The sequence below is a fragment of the Schistocerca americana genome, chromosome 1 (genome assembly GCF_021461395.2).
Source record: "Schistocerca americana isolate TAMUIC-IGC-003095 chromosome 1, iqSchAmer2.1, whole genome shotgun sequence".
NCBI classification, from domain to species: domain Eukaryota; kingdom Metazoa; phylum Arthropoda; class Insecta; order Orthoptera; family Acrididae; genus Schistocerca; species Schistocerca americana.
Genome location: NC_060119.1, coordinates 470,073,780 through 470,086,638, shown reverse-complemented (window position 1 = coordinate 470,086,638; position 12,859 = coordinate 470,073,780). Strand labels below are relative to the sequence as shown.

Sequence of the window (12,859 nt, the reverse complement as noted above, 5' to 3'; positions counted from 1 at the left end):
AACTGGTAACATAACACCAAGGTGTTACATAAGCCCTGCCACGCGTTTCCAGTTGGCATCTACCACAGATTCAGAAGATTACATCTCAACATCAAAACCATGGAACACATGAAGTTCAACAATATTTGTCAATCCAATAACCTTGTACCTAACTAAACAATAACCTACATGTAAAAATGCACAAATCATGTAATATTTCAGGACACCAACTGAAGATGCATTGTAAAAAAGGCGAAACGCATCTGGGTGCATAAAAAAAATCCGATATGCAGCATGCAAAAAAGGCATTTTCTTTGCAACATCTGCAATATATATACAGCTGCTGCGAAAATGGCCATTACAGGAAACGTGAAAATAACATCGATGGAGAGTAGACAACAATGGGTAAGTTAGGTAAAAAATACGAAGGACGTTCAATAAGTAATGCAATACTTTTTTTTCGCGGCTAAATTTGGTTCACAAAAAGCCAGAATTTGTTATTGCACATCGTGAAAGCATTCTTGGCCGCGCGGGATTAGCCATGCGCTCTAAGGCACTGCAGTCATGTACTGTGCGGCTGGTCCCAGGGGAGGTTCGAGTCCTCCCTTGGGCATGGGTGTGTGTGTGTTTGTCCTTAGGATAATTTAGGTTAAGTAGGATGTAAGCTTAGGGACTGATGACCTTAGCAGTTAAGTCCCATAAGATTTTACACACACAAAGCATTCTTGCTTCAGTCCCTTTAGCTCCATGAAGTTCTGATAGGTGGCAGCGCTATACGTAGCCATAAAAATGGCGTTTGTAACAGAGGTGCGTTCCAAGCAAAGAGCTGTTACCGAGTTTCTCTTGGCAGATAATCAGAGCTTCGCAGATATTCATACGCGCTTACAGAATTTCTACGGAGACCTGGCAGTGAACAAAAGCACTGTAAAACGTTGGGCGAGACGCCTGTCGTTCTCACAACAAGGTCACGAAAACTTGTCCGATCTCCCATGTGCCAGCCATTGCAACACATGTGTGACTCCTGCAGTGGTGGATCGTGCGGACACTCTCATTCGAGGTGATCGATGGATCACAATCAAAAACGCCGCTGCACAACTGGGCAACTCTGTTGGTAGTGCTGACACACTTGGCCACCATTTGGGATCCTCGAAGGATCATTCTTCCTAGTCCACCCTACAGCCCGGATCTCGCCCGACTTCCCGCTGCTTGACGCAGTGAAACATGCACTCCGCCAGAAGAAGTATGTTGAAGATACGGAAGTTGTTGCTGCAGCAAGACGTTGGCTCCGACGCTGATCAGTAGAGAGGCGCCATCTGTACATACAGCCTTTCCTAGTAAGGTGGTGTAAGGCCATCGCATTGAACGGAGATTACGATGAAAAATATGGTTTTGAATCAAAAGAGTGGGGGATAATACGGTGTATCGGAAACCTCAATAGCACAAACCGCTTTTAGGAAAAAAAAGTGTTGCATATCTTATTGAATTACCCTAGTAAATTATGTTCTGTAAACTTCTGACATCCACAGATCGCACAAGAACGACTTCTTAATAGAGTATATGCGGTAAGACGAAACAAAGCACACGAAGAAAAGAACATCCTTCACACTCAGCACCCTGTGAATTTCCAAGTGACCGGTCCTCATTGGCGTCCACAGAATTTTTTGCAAAATGGAGTAAGGTTCTAAAATAGGCAGTTTCGGTTTAACTGCTCTACTAAGTTTGAAAACCTGTTTTTCCTGAAGAGCTGAATTTGACAAGAGGTACACAAAATGTGTTGCATCTGAAACAAACAATAGTTATTCACTTAGTATTTTCAACATATGTGAACCTTGAGTTTCTCCCGCTTAAAAAAACTACTGCATAAAATCTACCGTAAGGATGTTTAAACAACTTACCTGAATGCAGCCGGACGATGTGTTCGACAACCACTGATATCTCAACCGGTGAAAACCTCGTAATTTAAAGCACCAATACAACGGAGGGAACAAGTGAAGGAAAATTAATTTTTTTTGCGAGGCGCTCTCTGGTTACATTTATATCTTGAAAATTATATCGTGTCCACCTGTCGAGATGTCGGCGATTGTCGTAGACGATATACGGCTGCGTTTTTGGAAGTTGTTTGAACTTTCTTACGGTAGATTACTTTGATCCCTGAACGGTCACCGTATTTCAAAGATATAAACGATGAATATCTTTTTTCGTATGTGGATGCCACTTATAAAGTTGAAATAGGAAAAAGAATCCGGACGACTGAGAAAAATGCGACTGAATTTCAACAAAAATAACCACATAAATACTCCCTGAAGTAAAGAAACAGAGATTAAACTTTAATTTTCATGTCATCTGCAAAGCAAAAAAATCAAATGGCTCTGAGCACTATGGGAGTTAACATCTGAGGTCATCAGCCCCCTATAACTTAGAACTACTTCAACCTAACTAACCTAAGGACATCACACACATCCATGCCGGAGGCATCATTCGAACCTGCGACCATAGCGGTCGCGCGGTTCCAGACTTAAGCGTCTAGAATCGCTCGACCACAGCGCCCGGCATCTTCAAAGCAACATTCGAACAGGTTGCTATTCGTGGAGAGAACTTGTTTTTTGATCTTGCAATTTCACATGGTTTACTCTCCCCCCCCCCCCCTCCCCTTCTTGCATAGAAAACACTATTTTATTTTCTGGACTGATGCATTTGGGCCTATACATAGTCACATCTATTTGGTCCTGTTCTGCAGAGTCCACTGATATATATGTATCGTGTGAAATTGAACGTATAAGGAGCAAGTCATCACGTGTCAAACGAAGAGCAAAACCTTTCTTGCCGTTTTGCTGGAAAGACGGTAGCATCCATTTGGGAACTGCAAACAGATGACGGGCACATATACTGATCAGCCAGAACATAAGGAGCACAGACCTTCTATCGATATAAACCCATCCGGGCGATAGCTGCGTCACCTGGCGGGGAATGACTGCTGGTCAGACTCACGAACGGTGGATGTTGTGCCAGTCGGGAATCAGCGCGTTAGACCGCGCGGCTAGCTGGGCGGGCTTCACAGTGTCATACTTAATTTTTCCTCAGATGTTCTGACACCTGAAACTCATGTGCGTGTATCAGTTACATTCTACAAATTATCCATTGAAAAGAGTAAGACTGCGCTTGCTGACTGTTTATGAATTGGCAAGATAACAATCATTCAGAAGTTGTGCTCTGCGTCTCTTTCATGTTCGGCTCTACATTCTCTATGACACTATGTGCAGTGTCGCCACTCAATGTCTCACATCGTCTGCAGGACATACCACCAACCTCTACGAGAGATGAATAATGCCAAGCGCCACATACACACTTTGGGTCCGTGAAGCATTGGCAAATACCACTGAGCTCTACGAATATGGTACCACCATTGTTCCAGAGGGAACTTAACACCACAGCTAAAGGCACATCTAACATGCATCAGTGGCAGTCCAAAGTCCCTCGAGAAAGCAAATCAGGCACAATGAATCTCAGGCATGGCCGAACATAACAGTAGAGCAAAATGCCAATATGCTACCAACAAGTGTAAAGACAGGCAAGGCCCAGAATGCTAAACCAACCAGATGTCGACGACCTGTATTAGCCAGCAAGTTTCTGTCACATAATAGTCAACACGATCGACAGAAAAATGGGACACAGTTGTAAGTGTTCACATCACTTACGTATAATTTCCAAAATAATCCCACAGAGTTTGCAGCACATCCATTACACCCTTTTATTAATGTAATAGGATAAATAGACAAATACGGAGATTTCACATCATAGTACAGTTAGAACTGTGTGACGCCGTGACTAATTAATATCAACATCACTCAGAAGGCGCTCACTGTTACTACAAGGCAACCACATATTGCTAGCCTGATTGAGCCAGCATCAATTTTTAACTCAACGTATCGTTTAATGTGACATATGTGATGTACTCGCACCAGTTTCTTAATTTTAATAAATGCAGCTACATTAGGTGTAGTCCAGCAAGTTGATTCGGCTCGATCCGATTACTGCTGTGGGTGTATTATAAGCCTTTCCCACATCCCCATTATGTTAGTCGCGAGAGTGGTCACATAGATGGTGCTGGTTTTGTTGGATTTAGTAGTACAATCTCCAAAATTTCTGCCGGCTGGTGATTGGTCTCAGGTTTACGCCAGTTCTACTCAAATTGACAATTGTTGTTTCCCCTGTAAAAATTGTTCCAATTCCCTCTTCACATTGGTTGTGGTTGGCTATGTCTGAGTCCTCCTGATGCCCTGTTCCTATCACTCCTCAACTCATTATTTCTGCATGACGGCTCGCAAGAGTTTTCATCATAATTTCTCTTTCTCTCTTGGATTATGCGTCTCATACATGAATTCTAAGCCGTGGGGAACGCCTTTCAAAGTTTCCACATTATCCGCACATGGCCCAGCAAGTACCTGTTGTCAGTTAATTGTGAGCTTCATATTGCAGAAACCGATTATTTCATTTGTGCTACACGACGAATCCAGGGACTGATATGTTTTAAGTAATGACTCAAATAAGTTCACTGAGCTTCTGAATCCTGACTATTCCAAACTTGTAGATGTCTTTATCTCTTGTTTGATTTCATCGTGCATCTCATGTGACCGATAGCTGGCAACGAAAGCTGCTCTGAACTCCCTCCACGATCTGTTGGTGGCCGCAATTCCTCAGCTACCGATTCTTCCGTGTGTCTGAAAAAATACTCTAATTTATATTCCAATAGCCAGAATGATGATATTAACGTATAAAACTCGGCGATAGTTTTGGAAGTTGTGCACTAACATAAAGTGTTTGTAGTCGAATGCCTTGTCTTTTCTTCTGATTGTTCTTATCTCGCTGCTGCTACTCTCATTTCCTTCACATTATGTATAAACCTCGTGACGCACATATCTGCTGTTTTGTTCTGCGCTGTTTCGTTGTTACTATGCGTATCACACGTGCTGAGTCAGACACAATTTTCTGAGGGATCGCTCACCGTGTCGCGGCCTGCGGTTCGTGGCTCCACTGACTTCTGCGTGACACGCGTGTACAGGCCAGCCTACCGAGGAGTCTAACACACAAACACACCTGTTCTGTTAGATCGCGGTCCTCCCTTTCTCACTTCCTGCTTCACCAGTTTCAGACGGTTGTCGTTTGAAGTTTTTGCCAATTTGATCTTCTGCCCGTTCTTCTGGAGCCCTAGTTTCTTTGAGTCGTATTTCTGTTTGCTGTTTGTCTATCTCATCTGTTCTCTTCCTTTCCTTGGAAGGTTCTACCTGAGCTTTCTCTACTATGTTTTGACCTCATGCTTGCAGTGTTGCTAGAACTTTCGTATTTCGACTCGCTATATTCCTCGCCAGAGATGTCTGTTTGGCTCAAATGGCTCTGAGCACTATGGGACTCAACTGCTGTGGTCATAAGTCCCCTAGAACTTAGAACTACTTAAACCTAACTAACCTAAGGACAGCACGCAACACCCAGCCATCACGAGGCAGAGAAAATCCCTGACCCCGCCGGGAATCGAACCCGGGAACCCGGGCGTGGGAAGCGAGAACGCTACCGCACGACCACGAGATGCGGGCAGATGTCTGTTTCTTGGCTACTAGGACCACTTTCTTGGCTCTGACAGAATCCATCATGGGTATTCACGCACGTTTCTTAGCTGCAGTGGAAACTTGTTTCCACTCAGCTGACACTTTCCCAGTGCCCATCACCTCGTCTTTAATTTCGTTCAGGTATCTTGTCAACCTCTTTTCTGACTCCTATCTGCATTAGGGTTTCTTGGACGATACTCCTCTGAGTATTTTTTTCTATCATAGAGTCTGGTGTTGTGGTGTGTGACTGCTCCGTGGACGGCAGCTCGGTGTCGAAACTGGCCTATCATAATCCCTTAATAGAATGTTACATATTTTCACTACTGCATCAGTGTCTCAAAAAACGACTAAATCATCATCTCTGCTTGCACAGTTTACTTCATCTAATTCACTCTTATTGGGTGTTCCTTTCTCCATATCGCCTACCCTTGTCTCTGACTGTTTCATTGGAAAGTTAACACCTCCCAACTGGCCGCGTCCCTTCTCTGTTTTGACTATGCTACTTGTCTTTAAAATGTTCACTCTTATCCTCCGCGGTACTAAACTCACTTTCCTTCTGCTTCTCACTCAAGTGGCTGTCTGACATACCAACACGTAAATAAAATCAGTTGGCAAACTATGCCTAACAAAACATTTACATATATAATCAGCCCTCACAAAAATTATAAAATGCTGATGGCGACACCGTTATTTCAAACAGATGTACAACAGAATCCATGGGACTACAGAAGGAATGCTGAAATTAACGCACTTATTAATTATAAGACTCCAGCAACCATACTAAAACTACTGCGTAACTAAAGGAAATATGAAAAATGTAATTAAAATTTTATCTGATTGCGACCAGGGATGTTTCAGTTTGTCAACTATTCTGGCACTACGTCACCTGATTTATACAAGACTAGACATTAAAATCTTCCTGCAAAGTCCAAATCCATGGAAGAGCCGTCAGTTTCGACAAGATGCTAGTGGATTTGGTAATGTGGGAATTGTTATATCCTAGCCAGTAATGCCACCCGAGCCCGCTGCCAAAAGGTTGGCAGCATCAAAGTCCGGACGGCGTCCGCATAAGCAGCGCCAGCGAGACAGCAAATCGCCGCAAGTCTGCGCGCGCCACCGCTGGCTTCTGGTTTCTTAAGCGCTGGAGTCGCGAGCGCTAGGACAGTTCTGTATTCGCCGCTCAGTTGTATACTCGCCACCGAATTGTGTACTTGCTAGTCAGTTGTGTGTTCATCGCAGCAGAGTTGTTGTTTGTCGTCAGCCGACGCTGACCTAGCCGCTCCGACTCGAACTAGACAGATTTCTGTAGACACGGAGTTCACTACTGTTTTGTATCTTCGTTAATAAAGATAAGTACCGACTTTTATTTAATCAGTGTTTGGGTTTTCATCATTCTGTTCACTGTTCCAGCGGACCGGTCGGCCCGCTATTAAAAGTGTGGCGGTGACTTCGTAAGCCGTTTCTACAGCGAATTGCTTGTCGCTACGAACGCCGCCACAAAACTGGCGACGAGGACTTCCGAACTCGTGTGCAGGGCTGGTTCAACTTGTTCTTGTTCTACTAATTATAGAGATAAAATTTTGGTGGCTGGTTTAATTTGTGTTCACTATGTCTGCCGACTTACAACAGTTGATCTTGTTACAGAGTCAGCAAATACAAAGTCTGGTGGAAGCAATCGCCAAACAAGCGGCTAATCCTCCAACACAAAAGGAACAAGCACAGGCAGCACCACCTTTCCGTGCTTTTGATGCATCAAGAGAAGAATGGCGAGAATATTTCGCGCAGTTGCAGGCGCACATGACAGTCCACAAAATCACGGGTACTGAGCGGCAGCTTTATATAATTTCCACTGCAGGCGTGGAAGTCTATCGACTACTTTGTAAGTTGTTCCCGGAATCCAAGCCAGAAGCTTTAGACTATGACGTTGTTGTTAACAAGCTTGCTGAGTATTTCGAGTCGCGAGTTCATGTGGCAGCGGCCAGATTCAAGTTCTTCAGATTAAAGAAACTGCCACATCAATCTAATAAACAGTGGTTAACAGATTTACGGGGCCTCACCCGTCAGTGCCGATTTAATTGTGTGTGTGGAGCTTCCTACAGTGATGTCATGTTACGAGACGCTATTACTCAAAACATTGCAGATTCTCGTATTCGTGCTGCTATCTTAAAGACTGCTATCTTAGAGACTGTGATGAACATCATTGAAGCCCAAGATACTTTTGACTATGCTGAGTGTGAGTTAGATCAGCCATGTATTTCTCAAATTGCCTGTGCTAAGCAAGTTATGTCACGCCCGCGGCCCCACCGGCAGAATCAGACTGTAAACACATTCGTCAGCCGCGTGTGCAAAATGATAGAGTTAAGTCTTGCCCTAAGTGTGTTCTTGCTCATCCTCGTGAACGTTGCCCGTTGAGAAACGCGGTTTGTCACTTTTGTCAAAGGAAAGGACACATCCAGACTGTTTGTTTGCGTAAACGCAAGAACAATTCTAGTGCTGCCCAGCCCATGGATATTCATGTTCTTCAAAGCCAGCCCGCCCAGAAGGTCGCGTTTAAAGACTCTTCCACGGTTCGTGTGGGTAATAAACTTGTTCGCAATAAGCCACCCACCCAGCCCTCTGCTATGCGACCCAAGCGTAATTCAAACGCTGTAAAAAGTAATGTACAGACTGCAAGTGAAGCGGGAGTTGTTGTTCCACCCGCCCAACCCACGAGTTGTCGTAAGCAGCGAACACGCGCTAAACGCGCTGATTTTGTGTCTTCCGCCTCCACTGCACCGATCCAGAGACAGTGTAATAAACTATTTGTGAAGCTACGCATCCAGGATAAGACCTTCAATTTTCAATTAGACACTGGTGCGTCTGTGACTCTCATAAATAGTGCTACGTATGCGGCTATCGGCCGCCCTAAACTTTCAGCGGCAAAACATTCTTTGGCTACTTATAGTGGAGAACAAATTCCTGTGTTAGGTGTATGTAGCGTGCCAGCCACATTCCGTGGCAATACAAAAACAGTTTCATTCACAGTGCTCCGCGCTACAGACAGTGTAAACATTTTCGGATTAGACTGTTTTGACTTGTTTGGCCTGTCTATCCAAGACAATGTGTTGCAAATTAATTCTGTTGTTGTTCCTCAAGACTGCATAACCGATTTGTGTAAACGATACAGCGACATATTTAAAGACGAACTAGGTTGTGCTGCGAACTTTGCCGCTCATATTACGTTAAAAGATAATGCTCAGCCTCGATTTTGTCGTGCTCGTCCAGTGCCTCACGCCCTCCGGGCACCTGTAGAAGATGAACTTCGTCGTTGCCAAAACAACGGTGTTATTCAACCCGTTTCATCGAGCCAGTGGGCTTCTCCCTTAGTTATTATAAAGAAACCGTCTGGCAAGTTACGTTTGTGTGCTGATTTTAAGTCGACAGTTAATCCTCAGACTGTCATTGATTCTTTTCCTTTGCCTAGACCGGACGAGCTGATCGATAAGTTAGGGGAAGCTCGTTTCTTTTCCAAAATTGATCTCCGTGAAGCATATTTGCAATTGCCCCTCGACGAGCAATCACAACAGTATTTTGTCATAAACACGTCGTTGGGGTTGTTCCGTTTTCTGCGTTTGCCTTTTGGTTGTGCGTCAGCTCCAGCTGTTTTTCAGCGTTTTTTGTCACAACTTCTGGCTAATGTGCCATCGTGTTGCAACTATTTAGACGATATTGTTGTGTCCGGTAGGACGCCTGCTGAACATTTCCGTAATTTGGAGTGTTTGTTTACAGTGTTGTCTCAGGCAGGCCTACGTTGCAACATCGATAAATGTTCATTTTTCCTTACGGAGTTGGAGTATCTGGGACATGTTATTAATGCTCAAGGCATTCATCCCTCCCAGTCACATTTAGCAGCTATTCGTGATTTGCCCGCCCCTCGCAATCTGCAGGAATTGTAAGCAGTTCTTGACAAATTGACATATTATATTAGGTTTATACCTAATGCATCACAGATTGCTGCACCGTTGCATCGTCTCCGCCGTAAGAATGTTCCGTTTGTGTGGTCAGCTGATTGCCAATCAGCCTTTCAGCAGCTTAAAGATTCTTTATTGAATGATCGTTGTCTGGTCCATTACGACCCTAACAAGCCTCTGGTGTTAGCTTGTGATGCCTCTTCTTTCGGCCTCGGTGCTGTGTTGTCTCACCGAGTCGGTAACACCGAACGTCCTATTGCGTTCGCATCTAAATTGCTAAACAAAGCTCAGTGTAATTATAGCCAATTGGACAAGGAAGCGTTGGCTATTGTGTTCGGTGTCACAAAATTCCATCACTACCTCTATGGTAGACCATTCTATTTAGTAACAGATCACAAGCCCCTGACGTCACTGTTTCATCCGTCTAAACCAGTTCCTCAGCGGACAGCTCAGAGACTACAACGTTGGGCTCTTTTGTTATCACAATACCAGTATGAGATACTGTATCGCCCTACAGCTCAGCATGCAAACGCTGACGCGCTTTCTAGATTGCCGATTGCTGCGGATGATGTCTTCGATTCCTCTGAAGACTCTTGCCATCAGATTGACGCCGATGAGCATCAATCCCTCCGGGATTTTCCGATTGATTATCGTCAGGTGGCACGTGAGACAGCTACGGATCCTCATCTGAGTTTACTATTACGTTTTGTTCAACGTGGTTGGCCGTCCAAGGCAAAGGACATATCGGATCCTGTGGTTCGTCGCTATTATCCGCAACGTCATCTGTTGTCTGTTTCGCACGGAGTTTTGCTGTTACGCACCGAGAATGACCAGCTTCGTGTAGTGGTTCCCCAAGTGCTCCAATCCAAGGTCCTCGACTTGTTGCATCAAGGTCATTGGGGAGTGGTCCGCACCAAGCAGCTTGCCCGCCGTCATTGTACATGGATCGGCATTGATAAGCAGATTACGCAGATGTCTACAGATTGTTCGACGTGTGCCGAACACCAAGCTGCTCCGCCTCAACGCTATTTTGAGTGGGCACGCCCTGCCGGTCCCTGGCAGCGAGTACATATTGATTTCGCTGGTCCATATTGGCATTCTCGTTGGCTCATCGTGATAGATGCATTTAGTAATTTTCCGTTTGTTGTGCCCATGCAGTCTACAACGTCTGCACAAACTATACAGGCGTTGACTTCAATTTTTTGTATTGAGGGTCTTCCAGAAGTTTTAGTGTCTGACAATGGTCCACAATTTACCTCTGCTGAATTTGAAAGTTTTTGTTCTGCCAATGGCATTCACCATGTTCTTACTCCGCCGTTCCACCCTCAATCGAATGGTGCAGCGGAACGTTTTGTACGCACATTCAAGGATCATATGGACCGCCTTCGTGCTACGCACTCTCGTCAGCAGGCCCTCATCACGTTCCTGTCGTCGTACCGGACCACGCCACGCGACGGCCCTTCGCCTGCGGAGCTTCTCCACGGCCGTCGTCATCGTACCCTACTACGGTTGTTGCACCCCCCGGATCGACCCGCCGCTTCTGAGCATCGCACGCGTTTTCAGCGCAACGACGCCGTTTTTTTCAGAGTTTATCACGGTCGCCGTCGTTGGGAACGTGGTACCGTGATAAGAGTCCAGGGTCGCGGTTTTTATACTGTTCAAGGTGCTACTGGGGTGCACAGGAGGCATCAGAACCAGTTGCGCCGCGCTGGCCGCCCGGATTCTGCCGCTCGTTCTTTGTCCACAGATTTGGTCCGCGGCGGGTTCCAGCCGCGCCTTCCGACTTCGCTGCCGCCCCCAGGGCAGCAGCAGCAGCCGTCGCCGCTACCACGCCGACAGCCCGTCCCGTTGATGCCTCCCGCGCAGCTTCATCCGGGAGCGCCCCAGGTGGTCGCTCCGGCGCCTGCGGTCCCTCTTACGTTGCCACCGCCTTCGGAGCTGATGGACGTCGACCCCTCAGCCGGGCCGCCTTCCCAAGAGGTGGCTGTGCAGCCTGTCCTGCAGCCGCTTTCCTTGGGCGCCCCCAAGGAGTCTGACACCGCAGCGCCTTGTCCGGCGCCCACTCAGCAGCCGTCGACGCAGCGTCAGGAGACGCTGCCTCTCTTCGTGGGTCCCGACGCCCCGTCGCGTCCAGTACCAGAAGCTGCGCCCGTGGTCACAGGCGTGCACCCTGACCTCGGTTTTCAGTCGGTGTTTCCCGAGGCCCTGCGCAGCCCATGCTGGGGTGCGGACCGGGGACTGCCACCGACAACAGTCTCCGCCCCGGTCTCTTCTGCTACGCCTGCGGCCAGACCCCTCCCCCGCCGTCGACGCTCGCCACGTCATTATTCAACGACGGTGCAGCGATTTGGGGGGGAGGAATGTTATATCCTAGCCAGTAATGGCACCCGAGCCCGCTGCCAAAAGGTTGGCAGCATCAAAGTCCGGACGGCGTCCGCATAAGCAGCGCCAGCGAGACAGCAAATCGCCGCAAGTCTGCGCGCGCCACCGCTGGCTTCTGGTTTCTTAAGCGCTGGAGTCGCGAGCGCTAGGACAGTTCTGTATTCGCCGCTCAGTTGTATACTCGCCACCGAATTGTGTACTTGCTAGTCAGTTGTGTGTTCATCGCAGCAGAGTTGTTGTTTGTCGTCAGCCGACGCTGACCTAGCCGCTCCGACTCGAACTAGACAGATTTCTGTAGACACGGAGTTCACTACTGTTTTGTATCTTCGTTAATAAAGATAAGTACCGACTTTTATTTAATCAGTGTTTGGGTTTTCATCATTCTGTTCACTGTTCCAGCGGACCGGTCGGCCCGCTATTAAAAGTGTGGCGGTGACTTCGTAAGCCGTTTCTACAGCGAATTGCTTGTCGCTACGAACGCCGCCACAAAAGGAATTACCTGAGATTAATTTCCGACCCGCAGTGACTGACGACGCAGAAACATTTTTAACAAACACTTCTGAAATTTGTGCGCAGTAGACTATCCGAACGCTCATTAACGTTTTCTGTTGTTGAGATAAAACAATAAGTGGCATGTAACTTCTAAAAAAAAAGTAAAAATTAGCAAATCTACAGGTTAAATTCTCTATTGGTGTCAACAGTCTTGCCTCAGTGGTAACCCCGGTTTCCGTCAGCTCACCGTAGCTAAGTGCTGTCGGGATTGGCTAGCACTTTGATTGGTGACCGTCCAGTCTGTCGACGCTGTTTGTAAGTGGGTTGCCTTGTGAAGCAACTTGAGGAGCTACTTGAATGAGAAGTAGCTGCTCCGGTCACGATAACTGACATACGGCCGGGAGAGCGGTGTGTAAACCTCACGCCCCTCGATATCAGCATCCAGCAACGCCTATA

General features: G+C 46.5%; 1 protein-coding gene across 1 annotated transcript in view; it reads left to right on the top strand.

Annotated features, from left to right (window-relative positions):
- The first annotated feature begins 380 nt into the window (after nucleotides 1-380).
- Nucleotides 381-12,859, top strand: part of LOC124562375 (vegetative cell wall protein gp1-like) — a 110,600-nt gene continuing 98,121 nt past the window's right edge. Inside the window, exons 1-2 of the mRNA XM_047130943.1 lie at nucleotides 381-384; nucleotides 11,277-11,692. Coding sequence (XP_046986899.1) covers nucleotides 381-384; nucleotides 11,277-11,692 — 420 coding nt within the window. The remainder of the gene's footprint in view (nucleotides 385-11,276; nucleotides 11,693-12,859) is intronic.